The 21,992-nt window shown below is 43.0% G+C and overlaps 3 protein-coding genes across 3 annotated transcripts; 1 reads left to right on the top strand and 2 right to left on the bottom strand.

The window, feature by feature from the left end:
• Positions 1-9: 9 nt before the first annotated feature.
• PKNH_1452700 (conserved Plasmodium protein, unknown function) lies at positions 10-8,484 on the bottom strand (the record flags this gene model as incomplete). The annotated part of the gene is made up of 2 exons (XM_039113676.1): positions 10-2,096; positions 3,105-8,484. 2 exons carry the CDS (start codon positions 8,482-8,484, stop codon positions 10-12), a joined length of 7,467 nt encoding a protein of 2,488 aa, XP_038970046.1.
• A 5,438-nt stretch (positions 8,485-13,922) lies between these two features.
• On the top strand, positions 13,923-17,426 carry PKNH_1452800 (uncharacterized protein; the record flags this gene model as incomplete). Its single annotated transcript, XM_002262372.1, has 1 exon — positions 13,923-17,426. One exon carries the CDS (start codon positions 13,923-13,925, stop codon positions 17,424-17,426), a length of 3,504 nt encoding a protein of 1,167 aa, XP_002262408.1.
• Positions 17,427-17,990: 564 nt separating this feature from the next.
• Positions 17,991-20,361, bottom strand: PKNH_1452900 (conserved Plasmodium protein, unknown function; the record flags this gene model as incomplete). Its single annotated transcript, XM_039113677.1, has 4 exons — positions 17,991-18,165; positions 18,267-18,328; positions 18,598-19,025; positions 19,227-20,361. The coding sequence occupies 4 exons, from the start codon at positions 20,359-20,361 to the stop codon at positions 17,991-17,993; spliced, it is 1,800 nt and encodes a 599-aa protein (XP_038970047.1).
• Between the last annotated feature and the right edge of the window lie 1,631 nt (positions 20,362-21,992).

Genomic DNA, 21,992 nt, shown 5'->3' on the forward strand with positions numbered 1-21,992 from the left:
CTCCTTCCTTCATGCTCTTCTCTTCTTTCTCTTCATTGGTGCTCCTTGTAGTTCGTCATTCGTCGTGCCACCATCCATGCTGATATCCCCCCCATCGGAGGTTTCAATATGGGTATCTATACAATTGGTTCTACCAGATAGGCTGCTTGGTGAGCTTCTTCCCCCGCGACTGCCACCTCCTTTTTTCTTTAAAAGCTCCTTTGAATCACAGTCTCCTTCAGAATGGGAACCATTTTTCGGTTTTCTCACTTGAGACACTTCCCTAAAGAACCGTGCAAATTCGATTACATTATGGAGTCGATTCTTTCTCCATTTGATTCTTCTTCCCGTCCTCATGACATTACTTTTACATAAGCGTTCGACGGAGTAGTGCTGGTGCATGCGTTTTCTATGAGTTAACGAGTTGTCTGTGTTTATGTGTCTTGGTATCATCTGTAGAGTTGTTTGAAGTGAGCTGACGGATCTTCCTTCTCTCCACGAAAGGGTGGGGTACTCATATGGATGAGGATGAATTCGTTCCACTGATCGACACACCATTTCGCTTCCAACTTTTTCAAATTGGTCCAGCTCTATTACCTTCTGTCCGTGAAACAAGAGCAATTCTTTGATTTCCTTTAAACAGTGATTGTTACTAACCAAAGTAAGATTTTTTTTTTTTTTTTTTTTTTTAATTTTGTCGTTTGTTTTTTCTGCATCCTTCCGTGCATACATCTCTCTACGTATGTTGTTTATTATGGATGTATATACTTTGTTCCTTTTGATCTTCTTGATTATGCTAGCTGCGTCTCTTCCTGTGCGTCTGGTTCTACTTGCACTAAAACATGTGCTTGGGAATGCATATTTGTACATGGACCCTCCCTCAGCGGTGTGATAAGCAATTTTATTTTTTCTCTTCGACTGCCTTGCTCCTTCTTTTTCGGTGTGCAGCTCTGATTCTTCCTCGTCTCCTAATAAGTAATTGCATTGGGGGGGTTCCCCTTCTAACGAAACAGTTTTTCTTACCTCCACATCATTACACACGTTCCCCCTTTCCTCCTTCTTCACAACTTCCCTTTGAACTTCATTCACTTTTTCACCTTGCGCAAGTTTTTCCTCGTCTTCTTTCACGCTGTCATGGTGACCTCCTCGCGCATCTCCTGGGGGGTTACAGATTTTTGCCGGTCCCACGTAGAAGGGAAGTTCACCTTTGGAAGTAACCTCAGCATGAACGTAGGGAAATGCGTCCTTCACCTGGTTATGTTCGTAGGTATTGTTCATCCCCTTCATTAATATCCTTTCCTTCTCTTCTGCATGCTCACTACAATTAGGCTCCTCGTTCTTATTTATGGTCCAAATGATCTCCTTCCAATTGGAGCATGCCTCCTCTTTCAATTTGGATGATAGAGCCACCTCACCAGTAGGGCTCAGTCTTCCTTCGGTGTAACCATAAGGTGTAATATTCTCCCTCCGAGGGTGACTTAACATTTCGGGGATGTACACACAATTATTGTGTAAGTAGGATTGGTAGGTAGCGACAGTGGTTACGCCTCGACCACTGTACGTGTAGCTAGTTGAGCCATTGCCCGATGTGTGATCAGATGTGCAACCATAGGAATGGGTACTGACGTTGTAAGAGGCAGTTCCATTACCATTACCAGTCGTGGTACCTCTGGCTATGCCACTACTCCCGTTGTCGTCTTCATCACCCTTCTTCACGTCTTCTCCCTTGGAACGATTATCCTGTGGTCCTCCTTCGCCCTCTGCATCACTCACGCTATTTTTGTTGTGTGTATCGTTTTGGCATTCGCCTTCTCCCTTAGGATGGAGACCTTCCGCAAGGAACTCACCCGTTAAAGGGATCATTCGGTTCTGCGCAGGGGGTGGCGGGGGGGGCACAACTGGGGGGTGTCTTGCACCTTGGTTGGAGCGTGGAAACATAGCCGCTTCATTCACTTCATTCACTTCATTCACTTCATTCGCTTCATTCGTTTGGACAGTTTTGGGCGTTTGGTTCGCTCGCATCGGTTCCATCGCCACGATAATTTTTTTTTTTTCTTTCGCTTCGTTTGCTTCTCCATGAGGTGAGCTGCCAAACCCATGCTCACACCAACTTGGAGCTGCGAAATGAAGGGAGGTGCAAATTTTTTGCAGCGTGTGGAGTGGGCCTCACTGAATTTTTTTACTGCGTTTTTGAGTTGTGCCTGTCTGCCCGTGATGCCTATCTCGAGATCCTGCTGGGGGGAAAGGGTGACGAACTCCTTCTACGTATGCCACTGCGACTGCCTCTTCCGCTACGTACGCCTCTTCCGCTATGTATGCCTCTTCCGCTATGTATGCCACTGCCGCTATGTATGGCTCTGCCCCCCTCTGCAGTTGCGTCTAGGAGCATACATACCTACATACAGAACTGAACCCGTCGTACACGTCTATGGAATTACTTCAAACGAGCCACTTGGCTCTCGTCTACATCAAAACCATTCTTGTGTAATGCAAATTATGTTTTAACACCCCCCCCTTCCCCCTTCCCCCCCTACAATGCCATTAACATGTAGTGGCGTAATCCTGATTAGTTATGCCTACGTGGATGCTACTGTGCACCTCTGCATGTGTGACCATTTGCTCCATCTCCGACATATGCTCCAGAGGTGATGCATCCGCTTCGCCGATGAGGCGGGTACTGGGCCCGGAACTCAAGGCGCTACTGGTACGACAACTGAATGCGTTGGTAGGCCCCGAACTGCCTGCACTGCCTGCACTACCGGGACTGCCCACACGGTCACAGCTGACATGGTCACTGGTAGAACAGTCAATGCTAACAGGATCAATGCTAACAGGATCAATGCTAACAGGATCAATGCTAACAGGATCAATGCTAACAGGATCAATGCTAACGGGATCAATGCTAACAGGATCAATGCTAACAGGATCAATGCTAACAGGATCAATGCTAACGGGATCAATGCTAACAGGATCAATGCTAACAGGATCAATGCTAACAGGATCAATGCTAACAGGATCAATGCTAACAGGATCAATGCTAACAGGATCAATGCTAACAGGATCAATGCTAACAGGATCAATGCTAACAGGATCACTGTTAACACCCATCGAGAGAAGAAACTTACGAATAGGGACCCTCCGTGTGGTAGGGTTCTCGGGTCTCCTCCCTACATAGCGTGCCGCAAATTCTTCCATCAACATGGACGAGCTTCTTATGTACATCCTATGTTCCCTCAAGTTAACTCCCACAGGATTGTAACTCAAAGAATGGTTCTTGTGTGAGCAGCAAATGAAGCAAAATTGGTATCCGTTATTTAAGTTGTTACATGTGTTTCGATAATTTCCTTGAGACACTACACTGCTCATTCTAATGTTAGATCCAAATTCCAGAGAAATTTTCACAGCATATTCAAAGACACCCAGTGCGTACATATAATGATACAACTCGCTTACCTTCATGAATCGTACCTTACCATAATCTAGTCCTTCACGCATTAGAAGTGATGTTGTCTTCGCTGCATCCTTGTAATGCAGTTCGCGAATTTCTTTTAAAATTAATTTCCTACCGATATCACCCAAAGGTCTATTAAAATTGGCAGACCATATTTTATTAACATTGTAATATACATTGTCGCATTTCCGAATGAATTTTCTCTCTTCTGAGTTACCTACTGGTTCCTCCATCATCTTTTCTGGCTCTTCGTTCCTGATCCGTTCCGTTTTCTTGTGCGACGAATCGATCTGATATTCCTCCCTGGAGCCGGTTCGGTCTGCGTGGTCATCGCGCCGACTATCACCCGTTCGTTCATTTTCTTCGAACTGTTGCCTATGTGCATTTGCATGCGCTTGTGCGTGTCCTTGTGCCTGTCCTTGTGCTTGTGCCCGTCCTTGTTGCGGTTGTTGTTCCTCCTCTTCTCCCTCGTCGTCCTCCTCCATTGTCTTCCCCTTCAGGAAGTCTACATAATCGGTGAAGGAATTACCGTCATGGTGAATGTCGCATGAACACCACATCATCTCTCTGCCTTCATTCACAATTGTCTTTAACCCCTCCCTTCTACCCACGTTCTGGTTATTAAGTAAGTCAATCAACGAGTAAGCACAGAAGGGTGTCTCCTTAATCCTACGTGATTCCACCTCCAAGTCGAAAGAAATACCTCCCTTTTTTACAATTCCCCCAAAGACTTTATTTTTTTTTTTTACCCTTGATTTTCTGGATCGTTTTTTTGTTGCTTTTCTTTCGATGGGAGTGTTGCCATTATTACTACTTTCGCATGCTCTATTATCTCCATACATTACGTTTCCACTGTGAGGGATCTCATCCTTCATGAGTTCGGTTTCTGTGTTCTCTCCATGTGTGCTATTCATCAGTAACATTTGTTCGTTTGGACGTGCTCTGTCTTCCAGTGGAGCGTGTATCTTCCCACCAGCGCTGTTAATCGGCTTGAAACAGTTATGGTTGACAGAGCGGTCGACAGAGCGATGGACAGAACGGTTGACAGAAGGGTCGACGGAACGGATGATACTCATCCTCGTGATGGCCGCTCCTGGGGTGACAATGCGAAGTTGGAACATGTGGACCAGACGAGGGGGGCAATTTCGGCGGCAACGAATGGAGTGTGTAGAGATCCATGGTACACCAATGCGAGGTGTACGGATAGGACCAGTACGAACAGGCAGTTTAACGATATGCGCTCTGAGGCTCAGCGGAAGAATCGTGTGCCTCTTTGCAATGGCCGCTTTGATCATGTGGGGAGTATCCGCGTGGAAATTGCTTATAGCATTGTTTACGTGGACGCTATTTTTTATCGGTGACTTCTTCGATGAAACACCACCGGCGGGGTAGGCACTCCTGACACTACAACTGGTCTGTAGAAAGTAGTTGTACTTGTTGGGATTATCGTTGAAGTTAATGTAATCGGTGTTGTACACCATATCACCTGCACACCCTATGTTCCTCATTCCTTTCGTGTCACCTGCACCGCTGTTTCCACTTAACTTCATTGCCATCAATTTCAGCAGATTCCCACGTATATTGTCGACACAAGAACCTCCTTGCATGGTCATATTCCCCCCAGAGAAACCACTCCCTGTGATAATCTCCTCATTTAGTACACTTGTCGTTGTACTGCTCCTACTATCCTTTCCATAATCTCCTGTAGACACATGGGCATATCCCCTTGTCTTTATCATATTCACCTTGGTGGAGTAATTCCTACTGCAAATTTCTTCATCACTGTTATTATACTCTCCCTTGAGATGTACATAATTATTTTCCCCTCTAACGGATTCATGGGTATAACCATATGATGCATCATCTGTTCTTCCATCCACCATTGCGTCGTTCACACCATTATAGTAACTACTGGATTGATTGAACGTTAGGAAATCGTATGGGTAGGTGCTCATCTGATTAGTGCTTACATTGGGGGGGTACAACCCATTTGATGCATCTATCTGCATGGAACACGGATCTTTGAACCCATTAATTATCCTAGAACGGTTAGAACCCATGTATATATGTTCATCTCCAAGGTAAGTTGCACCATTTGGAGAGCCTTTATTCGAAGGGGACATGACTACCATATCGACACCCCCGTAGACGTTAACACATTTGGTCGATGCATCAACAAACCCATTCGATCCTTTGAAGGAGTTATTTTCTACCATGGTTATCAGTGGATGAGCACCCACATGATGGTTTGCACTTGCAGGAATATCGTTATGGATTAGTCGTGGCATAAGCATTGAGGAGTGATTTCTCTCCATTCCTTCCACATTCATGTCCATTGTATAGGCACTACATGTGTTGTTTCGTGAGAATGGGTCTTGATTCTGCAAACCGGTTGTAGAACCTTCCGTTAGAGAGTTTCCTACAGGACTAACATCATGGAGACTCACACCCATAGATACACTTCTGTTTCCTGATACTTCACAACCATTGGAGCTAGAAGACGACACGCGCTTCCTTCCCTTGTAATTATCTTCGAATGAATCCACAGCTACACTGTTCAGGCTAAAATGGGACACATTGTCCTGGTTAAATATATCTTGTCGATGTAGCAAATGGTTTTCCATTGGATTATTTTCACAAGTAGATATTACATCACTTTGATAACTATATGGGTAGGTGTTATGTGCAGAGGGTAGTTCATCTTCTTCCTCTTTTACTTCCCGAAACGAGTAATCACCATTAATGTTGTTCGTGTCTCCATGATCGAAACGATTGTACTGCTGAGGTTGGGTAGCTGATCCAGGGGGATTGATCATTTGATTGTTTTTCTGACAATTCGACAAGTTGTTATAGATGTTATTTTGTGAATACAAAGTAGGATACGGATCATTACCATTATATGATGGGTTCTGCATGGGTTCTGTCCCCTCCGAATATTCCTCCTTAGGGGCGCTCGCACACATGGTTATTGGAAAATACATTTCTCCACTTGATGGTTCCGCTTTGTTCACTCCATGAGGAAGATTCCTACTATGTGCTCTCCCTCCAAGATTTACATGATCGAATATTGCCACCTCACTGCACTCCTCCCCTACAATTGGTTCTGCTTTTACGCAGGCATTAATACATTGTATACTGTTGGTGAAGGAGCGATCTAAACCCAAGTGGGAAGAGTCACTCTTATATACCTCCCCATGTAACGTATCCATCTGCTTAGCCAAGGAGGATAAATCACCACCCGAAAAGGTGGAACACAAATCGGAAATCCCCTTAGTAGACTTACAAATGTAATTAGGTAATGTGTCTTTGTTTGTAATGGAGTAGATCTCCTGACATTCCCCTGTGGAATATTCTCCATAAGTTTTTTCCTCTTCGGGGGGAACCCCTTCCTGATTAAATCGTCTACAAATTTGTGTCGTATGAACTGAAAAATCGGGAGAGATTTCTTCTTCACCATTCGGGCAAGCTATATTAAAAGAGGTATTGTTCACTGTGCTCAGTGCATCTGTCTTCCTACGGATAGAAAAGATGCGTTCACTCGTTACACCGTAGGGAGATCGCTCTCCTATTACAGATAATCCATCGATGCGTACAGTGCTTGAGTTATCTGCTCTCCTGACTTCACTCCATCTGAACGGTGCAAAGTTATTCATTCTTTTATCATTCCAGTTTGTTGTCTGTGTGTTCAGCCCAGTTGAAACGCTACCCACACTGGCGTCGCTCACTGGGCCTGATGATACATAAAAACTTTTCTCCCCCGTACCATCATCCCCCTTGTTGTTTTCACCGTAGTAGAAATATAGTCCATCTGTGCAACTTCGATTGACACTCTTGTTTGAATGGTTATTTTCATTCTGATTATGTATTCCCTCTCCATCGAATTGCGCATTGTAGAAAAGGCTCCCTTCGATGGGAGGTCGATAACTGTCTGAATAACTCTGGTGGAATACACCTCCATTCACTGTGCTGTACCTTATTTGGGAATTCTGCTTGGTCAGATGATCCGTGTTTAAAATCGCCTGACTGTTCAGGTAGAATTCCCTTTTGGCATCTTCTCTTCCGCGGGTGAAGTTTCCTTGGTGGGGGTAGACATCGTGGTCGCTGATGGTTTGTTGTGGAGGGGTGCACCCGTCAGAAGCACACTCGTCAGAAGAACACCCATTGGGAACGCATTCGTTCTGCAGAATGTCGCTACTCAAAACTTCATTCTGCAAAATATCGCTGCTTTGAAGTGCCCTTTTTAAAATGTGATCCATCATGAGGTTCTCCGGTTTGTCTCCACTGAAGTTCGCCCCACTGGAGTTCACCTCATAGGAGTCTACTCTACCTGCATTTCTCAAAAGGGATGAAAATATTCCTCCATGAATGCCACCATAATTAGGTTTCCCATTTTTCTTCAGATAATTCATCTGAGAGTTATATCGAATACCGGGTTCATTCCTTTGGTCATTTGGGATCATATGCATGTATGGAACATGAGAGGAGATCTGTTCTATCTGCAGATTTGTCGCACCATCGTCGTTGTGTGTACCTTCCATGGTGGTTTCTTCATAGAGCTGACTCACTTTGGTGTCCATATCATTGAGGTACTCGAACTGATTTATCGGTGTGGTGTAGGAGTTTTCCTTGTCGAAACAAACGTTCGTGTTTTCATATTGGTTGAAGGTGAATTGTGTCGGATTACAATCTGGTGTGTCTTCATCTCCATTTAAATAAAAGGGCATGATATTTTCCACGACTGTGTCACTTGCTTTTGGAAGTATGTGAGTGTCCTCCTTCAGGTGATCAACGTAATCAGTTGGTTGCAGTGCACTTTGGGTATTCACCCCTTGCGCCATTTGGTTCTTCATCACCACAACGCTGTGTCCACCTGTTCCACCTGTTCCACCTGTCCCACCTGTCCCACCTGTCCCACCTGTTCCATCTGTGCCTTCATATCTGTGTTGATTGGGAGTTCCATTCGTCATGAGCAATTGATTCATGTTGTTAGTTGTCTCGCTTCCGTGCAGGTGGGTAGACATAACCCCCTCTCCCACGGATATCACCATTCTCATCAGCTTTGGCCACAAAAAGGAGAACCTCCCCCCGACAACATAGCCACCTCTTCAACCGTATTGGCTATCTCAAAAAAAAAAAAAAAAAAAAAAAAAAAAATGAACGGAGGAATTACAATATGTAAAAATGTCGCACTATTATTGATTCAATTAGGATGGTGAGTGGGTGAGCAAGTGGAGGCACGTTCGGATGTAGAATAATTCATTTGTTTTAAAAAAAATTTTCGATCATGTAATTACGTAAGAATAAGTATTCCTGATGAATGGTGAATGGAATTGATTTTTTTCCCCTTCACTAACTGGACGGATCAACACGTGCTCAAGTACTTCATCAGAATGGAGAAGACGAAAAAGGAGAAAGAGAGGGAAAGTTTGTGTGTGGTTGCGTGTGCAAGGATATTGGTGCAAGGATATGGATGCAAGCCTCTCCGCTCGCCGACTCCCTGAGGAAGGCAAAAGAAAATCTACGAATGGAAAGATATGCATGCTACAGGGTGAATAACTCCTTTGCGCAATGAACTCCTCCATGTGCCCCTCCCCCCCCTTGAGGGTGAACCCACCGAAGGAGCAGTCGTCGCGACAAATCACAACAGATCGTGTAATGTCGTTGATGATGTCGTAAGTACACGGGAGGATGAATTAAAGAAGCAAGGAAGACAAAAATAGAAACGGTGATGGTGGACAGAGACAATGTTTTTTTTTTTTTTTTTTTTTTTTTTCAAATCGAATGGATGCACTGAACTATCGACCTGGTCATATACACAATGAATGTTGTGTATGTGTACTTGTGTCGGGAGGGAAACCGAAGACCAGGTGGTGCACAACTGCATGCACATTTTTGGAGAGTCCCTCAAATTTATCAATCGTAAACGTGTCTATGTGCTTATGTCTTTTCCCCTTAATGGATGTATACCACTGGGGAGAAATAACAGGATGGAAAAAAAAAAAAAAAAAAAAAAAAAAAAAAAGATGCTGATGACGAAGAAGAAACTACAACTGAGATAACAAAATGGAGTCAAATCAGGAGAAAAAAAAAAAAAAAAAAAAAAAAAAAAAAAAAATTATTCATATATACAGTTGTCATGAGGTGGAGGGATCGAAGTAAAGCGTTCATTTGAAGTTCCAAACCTCTAGGGTGTAGATGCAGGGATACATGGTGATTTGTATACACAGAGGCGGCCATGAAAAAAGGTGAGAAGCAATAAATAACATTTTCCCATCACACCAAGTAGGCACGTTGTTGATGGAGTAAGCCCACAGATGAGGACATCTATTGGTTAGGATGGCTAGCTAGTCTTCCTAATGGGGAGGAATGAACGCCACATGTACACCTGTTCTGTGGTGTAGAAATGGCCATGCAAAAGGAATGGCCATGCAAAAGGAATGACCATGTAAGGGGGTGACTACACAAAGGGTTTGATACTCATGTGTGCTTTCTTTGTGAAGATTCAAACATACAGGTTCACCCGTGTGAGCGGGATACAAATGCGATAGGAGAGGAAAACGGACTTAAAAAGAAGTCATCGTTACAAAAGGTAGGCAACTGCTTTGAGCGATGCTGCGTCAATCATCTTAAGGGGAATGAACAGAAGGTAAAAAGGAGGGGAAGACATCTCACATGCAGTTAGTAAAAACAAGGCTTGATGATGGAGGGAGAAGGGGAAAGCGTGATGTGTTAAAGCATAGGGCAGGAGTAAAGTGGTTCTTTACATGAACTTGGCCCGTTTCGCATGGTTTACATTATCATTCGTTTCACGCTCGCTTCGTGTTCACTGCACTTTGGAGAAACCACGCGGATAGACATTCGCCGTTTTCTCATACATAGTCAAAGGGGTGTAAAATTAAAAGCGCGGAAGAATGAGTGATTATGAATCCAGAGAGATGTTGGAAAAGTTGAGTCGGGACACATACATGGTAAAAGGAATTTGTGTAGAAATAACTCCAAGGACTGAAAATAAATTAGTCCCTGGTGAAACATCATCGTACACAATGTATCCTCCTGAAGGTATGTACATTTAAACTAGGGGAGAATACGTACCTCTGTATTTTTTTTTTTTTTTTTTTTTTTTTTTTTTTTTTTTTTGGCGACGCGGAGAAAAATGCAAAATGGTCATGTATAAAGCATGGGGGGAGAAAAAAAACGAATACATGGAGCTCAAAGACTAGCACTTGTGCATGTGTACCCAGTGTAGAGTATCCACGCGCGTACGCAGGGGCACACGCGCCATATGTACGCAAAAATGAGAGAAAAAAAAAAAAAAAAAAAAAAAAAAAAAATATCATAAGGTGAGATACAGTTAAATGGCTAACCAGAGAAAAAATATTTTTTTTATACATAAATATATATATGTGTATTTTATTATTTTTATTATTTTTTTTAATTCTCCACTGTGTGTACTCTTCATTTTGTAGAGGGGGCTCTGCGCGGAAAGCACTATCGTGTGTACATAGGCAAGTAGAGGGGGGGGGGGGGGGAAATGGAATACGAGAAAGGAGCAAAGATTCGAGGAACGGTGTGCTCACTATATCTCGGCAAGCGAGCAAAGAAAAGGAGAAAAAAAAAAAAAAAAAAAAAAAAAAAAGTCCCATGTGAGGAAAATGAATTGATGGAAAAGTTCAACAACCTACACACGCAACAGCCTATGGAACTGCGGGGACCAAAGTAACGACCACAAATATATTGTATGAAGAGAAAAACGCGCCAAAAAGAGAGAAAAAAAAAAAAAAAAAAAAAAAAAAATACTCAATAGAAGAGACTATATAGCATTTTTTTCATTTTGCACAAATTCAAAAGTCTTAACTCCGATCGCAAATGCCGTCACTCGTACCATTGAAAGTGTATTCTTAAAATTTTCCATTTTTTTTTTTTTTTTTTTTTTTTTTTTTTTTTAATTTCCTCGCCAAAATGGAATGGCACTTCACCGATATGCAACAAAAAAAAAAAAAAAAAAAAAAAATCTGCACCATAGATTAATTTGTTCGCTTTTCCATTTTCTGTTTTGCCTTTTTCCGATAGTTTCATTTTTCTTGTTTAATCACTTCACCATTTGGTCCTTTTATTTTTTTCCTTCCTTTTTGTATTTTTTTTTTTTTTTTTTTTTTTTTTTTTTGGGTGGGTGGGGGAGCTCCTTTTTCGATGGATTAATGAGGCGCTTTTCTTGAGTTGTATACACTGTGTAACGGTTGTCGGTTCGTTTAGCAGATCGGTTAGCACTTTGGTTGGAAATTCAATGGCCGCTTCTTTCGTCGCTCCTTTCGTCGCTCCTTTCGTCGCTCCTTTCGTCACTCCTTTCGCCGTTTCCACCTTTCTGATTATCAACTCCCTACTTCCTTTAGGACCAATCGAGGGATTGTTTTTTCTCGCGCCCGCCCTGTACTTAGGCAATTGAGGCATATTAATGCTACCATCTCTTCTGCGAATCGCGTGCATGTGCATGTGTATTGGGAGAGGAGCGGTTAGGGGATGCATTAACAATGTGGTTCACCGTGAGCATACACATAGATCGGCAACCCACTCAAGGAAGAAGAAAAAAAAAAAAAAAAAGGCAAACCGGTTATGTAATTTTTCAAATGAGGGACAACCCCCTTGTATTATTACAGCACACTAGATCGATTCTGTTTTTTTTTTTTTTTTTTTTTTTTTTTTGCTCCTCGAGCGAAATGCTGAACCGGAGTGGAAAGGCACAAATTAATTTGACCCTCCTCATCATCGGGAAATGAAGTGGAACCTCATGCACAGATTATCTACACATACAGGGGATACCCTCCTTTACCATTGTATGTAAAGTCGAATGAGCATTCTTTTTCCACTGAGGAAGTAAACTCATGGTTGCGGTTCTCCTAACAGTGGGATGCATTTGCGCGTGTGAACCTATGTCTATGCGGGGCAAGCGCAGTGTTACTTGCACATAGGCCCCCGCAAAATCGAACTTTCTTGGCCGATCCAGATGCCCCGACCCAGTTGGCCCGATCCAATTAGAGCCGAACACTCCCGTATGCACATGAGTATAGCGTTCACATATGTACACTTATCTGCATGCAACCTGTGTGAGTGCATTTTTTGCACATCCAGGAGAAGGTGAAATACGGGCATGTCGGTCCGCCCCGTAAATACACCACTCCGTTCTACCCCAGGTTAGTTGCTTTAATCGTTTCTTCATCTTATTATCTGCACATGATGCCATTCATTGATGCACAGGAAAAAAAAAAGAAAAAAAAAAAAAAAAAAAAAAAGAACCAGTCGAAAAGGGTCCCGCTCCACGGGTTCATGCTCATCCTAGTAACGAACATCATTGAAAACCCCACGTGGGGTGCCCTCGAAGATGGTGCACGCAGCGGAACACTTGTAACAGTGGCAACAGGGAAGGAGATCGCTAATGAACAAAATTGAGCAAATCAATATCTACGTTTCATCCCTCCCCCGCCCTGGACGAAGTTAAACCACGCTGATGAACTATCATCTTGGAGGGGTTTCTTTGAAGAGGACACCACCCATTTCTTCATCTTAAAGGAATTTTTTCTAAGTTGGCTCCCCTCTGTGCAAATATATATTTTTTTTTTTTAATCCACCTCGGGGGGTTGGCGATATTGAGTAGGTAAGATGAACTGGCGCGGAGGTCTCCAGAGGTGGATTAAAAAAAAAAAAAAAAAAAAAAAAAGGGGAAGGAAAAAAACCTACTTGAAGTGGCAACACAAAAGAGTGTCAACAGGCAACATGTGTGTAAAGGGCTGTCCCAAGAAATTGGGTGTAGGGGGGTATTTCTATCTAAGCCATTTTGTACATGTGTGTTCCTTACTTGGATACTTCACAAAGTTAAGTGAAGAAAAGGGAAAATACTGCTCTATTACCTTTTAGGTGATCCATTGGGACCATCCACAAAGAGGACTGCTGTCGTTTATACTCCGAAATGTGAACAACTGGGTGAGGGTTCCCCCTGAATGGCATGCAAAACTTCCTACGGTGCCTCAAAAAATAAATTGTTGTGAAAAAAAATAAAAAATAAAAATAAAAAATAAAATAAAATAAAATAATATTCTGGAACGTTGCTAGGTTAAGTGTGATTTTGCAGCATCATCCAGGGGGGATCTACAGTACTAAATATTGTGCACGTCGGTTTCTCTTCAAGTCAATTTTTTGAATCTCCAAGGGCTGAAAGGATATATGGCAGATTAGTATTGCGTTCATTTTTTTCTTTGTTTTTTTCCATCGCGGAAAGCTTTTGGAGATGCATTTTGCACACAAGGGGGGCGGGGATTTCATCCAAGTGCAGCGTTCAGCCAAATCGACCGCACCGAACGAGGAACCGCAACAAGTGAAAGGTAACATGTGAAACGTAACAAGTGAAAGGTAACATGTGAAATGCAACAAGTGAAACGCAACAAGTGAAACGCAACATGTGAAACGCAACATGTGAAACGCAACATGTGAAACGCAACAGATGAATCGATCAAACTGTATAATCTACTTTAAAGATCTCGGAGTGAGAACACCCCCTCCCCGATGGAGCTTCAAATCAGGGGGTGCCTGTTTCAAGGGCATCCTCCTCGGAGGGACCAACGCCCAAGGGAAGAGATCTGCAGCGACCCTGGGACAGTTAATTGACAGGAGGAAGAAAGAGGTAGACCTTTCCACTAATGAAGAAGTAATTCGGAGGTACAAGAGGGCCAACATAAAAAAAATACTCCAGGGGGTAACAAAACCTGGGGAGTTACAACAGGGTAATGGTAAACAGGATGGTGCCAGAGCGACGGAGCGCCATCCAAAGGAACAACCCCATATGCTGGAATCCTTGGTTGGGCATTCCAACATGGAAAAAAATGGTACCGTTCATGGAAAGGAGAAAACAGTACAGTTCTACACACCGATAAATAGGAAAGGCATGCTTGACGCAGGCACAAGAGGGTTACACAAGAGGGACGATAAACAAGTAGTACAGGATGAACAGGTCAAAGATACAGTGGATAAATTATTCAGCTCAAGAGAGAAAAAAAAAAACCTCATGAAGAGAATCATCTTTAACAGTTCTCACGATTATTTGGAGATTATTAACAAATATGAAGAGGAAAAAGGTAGGGAAGATGATAAGTTTTATAATTGCCTGAACAGTGCAGGTAAAAATGCAGATACATTTTTTAAAAAGGAGGAGGAAATTCAAGGTGATGGGAAGACACACACAGGTTTTGGTAGTACTTCTCCCATTGATGATGGCTATCTATTCGAGGTGGATAATGATATCACTAATGATACAAATGAGAAGTTTGGTTTACTCCCCCCCAACGGAAATTCTAAATTGAACGTTTCCATTTTTTCGGAGGTAGGTAAAAAAGACATCCTGGAGTCGTGTAAAAGGAGAAAGAATATGCAAAGTGAAATCAACAAGAATAGTGATGCGAAGAATATTTTTAATAAGGATATTTATTTTTGGTTGAAACGGAAGGTGCATAGGTCTGTCGGGTGGGAGCTTACCGCGGAGAGTTTGAACAAAGGCGAGGAGGTTATCGACGTGACGGAGCTTACATGCGCCGGGGAGCATTCCCTAGTGGGGAGATCCCCCTCGGAGGTGCGCGAAGAGGCTACTTCCAACGTAGACAACAACGTTAACAAATGTGTGAATGGAGAGGCGCACCTCAGCATGGATCACATAATCTCCGAGGAGGGGCCTGCGCCAAACTTGATGGAACCTCCCCAGGGGAAGGACCCCCCCAGGGGAACGTATCTTCAGAGGCGAGCGGCACCTCTCCACTTTTTGAAAAGGCTTAGCGGGAAAGGGGGGGATAATCCCCACAAGGAGGGGAATAATCAGGAAGAAAGTCAACAGATTAACATGGAGTTTACCCGGGAGGATGTACCCCGAGATGGATACCAAGGCATTGTTGATAACAGTACGAACGTGTTCAAGCAGTTAAGGGATAACTACCATCTATTCAAGGAAAGGAACCTGTCGCCGAACCTATTGGAGAGTTGTGAAAAGTACGTAAGCTACTACTATGGAATCGAGAAGGAGGAAAAAATAAAGGAACTGCGTAGATACCTGGACTTGAATTTCTACGACATGATAAAGGAAGGACAATATAACATGGATGATTACAACAATCTTTTAAAAAGTAAAATACTCTTTAACAAGGAAGAAGAAGCATTTCGCACTTTTAATCTGTTCAAGCAACATGACCTAAAAATAAATGTCGAGACATACAACTGCTTGATGTATGCATCTGTTGTCCACAAAAATGCAAAGTTGGGTAGACTAATTTACCTCCAAATGGTAAAAGACGCTATAAGTCCAGACAAACATACTTACTGTATTTTAATCAAGGCACATATATTGGACAACGATATTAAAAGTGCCTTCCACCTGTACAGGAAAATGATAAAAGAAGATATAGAAGTAGACCTACCCATTTATTCTACCCTCATTGATGGATTGATAAAACACAAACTCTATGAAAGGGCTGAATCATTTTTTAATTACATTATTAATTACAGAAATGTTACCCCTGATGAGGTTCTATACACCATCATGATTAAGAAGTGTGCATACAGAGCAGAGGCAGAGAAGTGTTTGAATTTTTACGACACCATGGTTAGTAACCATATGAAGGTTACCGACATAACTCTCATTGAGATTATCCACTGTCTTTCGAAGAGGAGAGATTACTTCTCACAAGTCTTTCACTTTCATAATATTTACATGGCGAACGAAATGAATGTTAACCATCGGCTGGTGTTATACTTAATTATCGCTTGCTCCACGACAGGGAATGTAAAGAGGCTCAAGGAAGTTTTGAAGAGTGCAAACAAAAACCGCGTTAGGATCACGGAGGAGATGTGTTGCTACATCATACGTACCTTTGCGAATAATTGCCGCAGGGAGGGCATCACGCTCAGCGATCGTCACAACAATATCCGGTACGCCTGGGCGGTGGTCCACGAACTGGTTCGTAGGGCAAGGGCGTCCAACCCGACAACCAACCCGACAACCAACCCGACAACCAACCCGACAACCAACCCGACAACCAACCCGACAACCAACCCGACAACCAACCCGACAACCAACCCGACAACCAACCCGACAACCAACCCGACAACCAACCCGACAACCAACCCGACAATGAATGAGATGGTCAATGGAATAGACGCGGGGGACAGTAGCCCAAACGAAGTTAGTACCACTACTGGTGGAGAAGGCAAACTACCCAGAGTTAACACCTCTAATGGTGAAGAAGTGACTCCCCTCCCTGGTGGAACAAAAATATTGAATAGCATCGTGCAGTTGTACATACACTGTGACTACCATGACTATGCCATCAGCATGCTAAAATACTACACTCACTTTGAGTGCCTCCCTGATGTATACACCTTCGGATTGCTATACAATTTGCTCTTCTACAAAATGGAAGACTACGGGCGGGTTCTTTGTCTGTACGATTACATGGTGAATCAAACGGAAGTGAAGGCAGATGAAAAGACTCTGAATCTGGTTCTACGTGCAGCCATCAAAACCAAATCCTCAAAAAGTACACTCTATGTCCTACGACAGATGTACACAGCTAAGGTGTATCCAACGGCGAAAACCATAAAGGAGTTGTTCCATGTGGGTCGACACATAACAGATATACAGGTACTTATTAACAACATGATAAAGCAACAGAAGCGGGACATCTACGAGGAAAATGTAAAGGACAGCCAACTAATTCAGCTGAACATTGATGAATATGAATTGAATTTGTTCCGAGAGGGGAAGACATTCAAAACAAAATCTCAGTTGGATCAAGTGCGAGAACAATTCTTTAGGAGGAAGGAGCGCATCGAGAAAGAGAAACGCATGTCCAAAGGTAAAAAATCCTCTGACTGGTTGCCCTACGGTCAGTACCTTCAGCGTAAGCGCAAGGGAGGTGAGGCCTACGCACAGCGGGTGGATCGCCCAAAGCCCCTACCCTTTTGATTGGGTTGACAGTGTGGTCTGCTTATCCTTTGATCATTTATAAAATTTTTCACGGATTTATCATCCTTTATTACGTATACCATTACGAACTTCACGACGAAACTTTTCTCCACATTACGGAAAAACTCCGCACTCGATAACGCTTACTCGAAGTCCTTAGCTAGTGGGTTACCCCTACTGGGGGAGCCAAAGTCGAAACAACAGGAGAGGCGTCTTCAAAAAAGGGGAATCACTTCGCTCCAAGGGAAGTGTGTGTTTGGACAAATGGGTTTAGTTGGCAGTAGGTGCAAGATGGACCGGAAATGGCACCACAGGGATATCCCCAACGGGGGGGGGGAAATGTACAAAAAAAAAAAGAAAAATTAAAAAAAAAAAAAAAAAATTAATTACAAAATAGCTAGCTGCATGAACCGTTCAGGTGAAAAAGAAAAAAAAAAAAAAAGAAAAACCATAACGTAACCTCTACATGTTCTGTAGCGTCCATTCTTCTTATTTTTTTTTTTCTCCTTTTTTACTTTAACAAGAGTAAGTTACACTAAACTTTGCATAGGTAACTTGGCACAGCTAGCTCGAACCGATGTCGCTCATCAAATTATTGTCCACCAAATGGATTACGTAGGAGTTGGCAATGTTAACCAGGCCAATGACCAGGAACAACACATTGGCTAACAAGTCGCTTGTGTAGAAAAGGATGAAAACTTTTAGTAGGCACAGGACGACGTCCATGTAGAGGAGTTTCCTGTAAGGGGGAGAGGGGAGGAAAGGAGAAGCGGTTATGGAGGGGATTGGCCAGGGGAAGTTGACAGGAGGGTGAGACAACCCACAAGGCGATATTCCTACCAGACGAAGAACACGAGGGTGAATCTCACGTGTTCGTAGACGCTGTGCGCGGAGAGGAATTTCTGCAAAAAGGGGGGAGAAGGAAACAGGAAGAAATGGTAGCATAGGTTGGTCATTTCTCATGTGCATGCAACTATATGTGTGTTCGTGTAGGGAGGGAGCCCCCCGCCCCCGTAACTGCGCCCACATTAGGGATCCCAGAACGATCACCCACGGGCGATACATGGGCGATACATGGTCGATACATGGGCGATACATGGGCGATACATGGTCGATACATGGGCGATACATGGGCGATGCACACACAGGTTGCCACATTTTCTCCACTTACACTTTTTATTATATTCAAAATATGGTAGTGGGAGAGGAAGGAAGACATATCAGCGATGATTTGGACATGTGATGGACGGAGAGCTTTTTCGCATTCCTCCTTTGTGTGTTTTAATTTTCGATTAGCCTGATCATGTCTGTCTGTGTGTTTCGCTCTGTTTATCTTTTCCCTTCCCCTGTTTATCTGAACGCCATTTATGTTTACACGATTCGGTGGAGGCCTCCATACGCGTAGCATCGCCCGCTTCGTGTCGTCCGAATCGGAGTCTCTCAACACCTTTAGCAGCTCTTTGTTCTCCTTGAAGGAGACACCCTGGTGGTAGGCGAAGCTCCAACTGTTATAACTGATATATTTATTAAAAAAAATCTTCGGTTGTGTGTTCACCACTTGGTTACTCCCCCTCATGGAGATCATCCCTCTGAGGATTCCTATTAATTTGGTGAAAAAAAAAATGTAGTGTATATGATTAGGAGAGGAGGCACAAAAAGAGATTTGTTGTAAATACGCGGATAATGTGCGGATATTGTGCGGATAATGTGAGGATAATGTACGGACAACATGTTGGAACGGGTTAATAATGTCAGGGAGGATATCTCCAAATATGTGTCGCTTGGTGCGTCGTCTCTCACTTTTCATCCACCTGCGCAAGCGTGCGCACAAGAAGGAGAGGAGGCACTTCCAGAACAACGTGACCTTCCTATACGATCGAGACAAATTCTTCCTGTGTATGCTGAACAAGGCCCGCATCATCAAGATGGAAAATCTTATGAGGATGCCAAAGTGAACTAAATAATATGCATATATAAAGAGGCAAACAGAAAACAACTTGATACTATAATCGTACACATGGAAGAGAAAAAGAAGATCACAGAATATATTTAACTGATTGATAAATCCAGAGGTTATTAGAAAGACATCGTATCGGTAGTTGTCTATTGTGTAGTTGTTGTTTTCGTATTGAATGTACTTCATGAGCTCTGCGTTGATGCTCTCGTTAACATTTTTGAGTTGATCTATGTGATAAAACTTCTCCTCGTCCGCAGGGGGTGGTATCCTTTCGTTAACAGTTCGTCTTCTTCCCACTTCCATATCGCTTCCCTCCTGCTGTAGGTGTGCTTGTGCATGCGCTTGTGCGTGTGCTTGTGCGTGTGCTTGTGCGTGTCTTTGTTCGGGTTGTTGTTCCTCTTCTTCCTCCACAACGTAGTACTTCTCACTGGTGAATAATTTTTTTTTTTTCTTTTCCTTCGCTCTGCTTGTCTTGTCTTCTCGAGCAGGGGGCTTGGTTTTTTTTCTCGATCCCCTCTGGGGGGGGTCCTCCCCCTTTCCTATATCATTCACGATGGGTGCGTTGGTAACCCCCACAGTGCAGGTCGGGATGCCATCTCCCCCAGAGGATGGGCCCATAAAGCGCCCATAAAGCCTCTGACGAACTTCCCTTATGTTATACCGATTGACTAACTCATACTTTATGTTGTTACTTACAATGAGGTCGATGTAGAAGAAGAGAAAGATGTAGATATAAAGGATGAGGATTATTGTTTTGTTTAGTTCCGTCCTGGGGCTAGTCAGTACGAGGATGATGATGGTGATGTAAACCGAAAAAAAAAGGAACGTACTAAGCAGGTAGTACACACAAATTTTAATGAAGTGCTTTTTGTTAATGATATATGGAGAAGAGCAATGCCTTATCACGCTGTTATGTAGGCCCAGTTCAGTAATTTCTGCCTCCGTTAGGATCTGCGAAATTAGTGAGTTGCCGTCCATGGTTGTTGCGTGCGGTGGGAGGAGCAAAACTCAGTGGAGAAAAACAATGTAGAGGGAAAACCACTAGGGGGAAATAAAGAAAAAAACAAAAAAAAAAAAAAAAAAAAATCAAAAAATCAAGCAATAGCAAATGGAAAGGATCACTTTCGGAAAACAATCAACCATCAGTTGAGAACTGACACATCCCTTAGCTCGCAAGAACGAACAGTTTTGCTCTTCCTCGCTCATCACTTGGCATGCAAACAGAGGGAAAAAAAAAAAAAAAAAAAAAAAAAAAAAAACCTCCTTATGTGCCTACCCAAAGGAGGGACTGGTAAGAAAAGCATGTGACTCATGTTACAATGACTGCTAATTTAAGTAGGCAGACTGGATCCAAGTAGAAGAGCGCGCGAGAGAGCATCCATAGGAGCTTTTCCTGTGGAGAGAGAGCATTCAGTCTGGGAACTCCACCAAGCTGCGGTTCGTTATGTTGCCCTTAATTCGTGTTACATTAAATTAAAAAGAAAAAAAAAAAAAAAAAAAAAAAAAAAAGATTTGGTACTCTCAACTGGGTGATGCTTTTCCTTTCATGCGTAGGATACCAGTTGATGCTTCGCCAAGCTTGCACTGGGCGTATACCTCGCTTCATGTAGGTTTTTCCCCTGGTGAAGTGGAGCTCCACAAAAGATGAGGAAGTGGAACCTCCCGGTCGCGTGCATAATTGTGAGCGCATTGCGACCCATCCGTTCTCGTACACGTACATATAACAGTTTGGAAAATCGTAAAAAAAAAAAAAAAAAAAAAAAAAAAAAAAAAAGAATAGCTTATAATTTTTCCTTTTTCGAATTAAAAAGTGTAGTAACAAAGGCACATACGTAGGCACACCTACTCTCGTGGTAGATATACGCAAGTGTGAGAATCTGCGTTAAAACGTCGGGATGTGCCTCTTTTGGCGGGACACTGAAAACTCTCTTTCCCACCCGAGGTCGTGGCAAGCTTTCATTGGTACCGTAAAAAGAAATTATAAATGGTCATAAAACGTTTCTGTGCAGAGGAAGTATTGCAAGAGTCGCTTGGATGCATGGGTGCATGGGTACATGGGTGCAGGGGTGCATGGGTACATGGGTGCAGGGGTGCAGGAATGTAGGGATATGTAGGCACACGCAAAGCAGGGATGGAAGAGAAAATGCGCACGTACGTACGCACCATAATGTAGCTCTTGCCCCCCTTGAATGCAATAAATTATTTCAGCACAAGAGCAGGAAATTCCAGAGTTTATTTTCTCATTGAGGTTTTTTTTTTCTGAAAACACATTTTCGTTCGCAAGTTTGAATTGGCACACTTGCCTTACGCACTTTTGCTCGATCGGCTTTGCCAGCTCATCTTCACCCGTATAGTTCCACTGTGTAGTTCCATTACATAGTTTCACCTCGGAGTATCTGATGCCTTCCTCGCCTACCTTTGAGAGGCCTGTAACTTTTTCTAAGCGAAGGCATCCTCCCCTCACCTGAGTAGCGTACCTAGCGCATTCTACTTATTTCTTTTTCTTTTTCTTTTTCTTTTTCTTTCTTTCTTTTTTTTTTTTTTTTTTTATGTGTGTTCACACATACGTTTGTAATTTTTTTTCCCTTGACTCTGCTTCTGTGCCATTC

Source organism: Plasmodium knowlesi, assembly GCF_000006355.2.
Source record: "Plasmodium knowlesi strain H genome assembly, chromosome: 14".
NCBI lineage: Eukaryota > Apicomplexa > Aconoidasida > Haemosporida > Plasmodiidae > Plasmodium > Plasmodium knowlesi.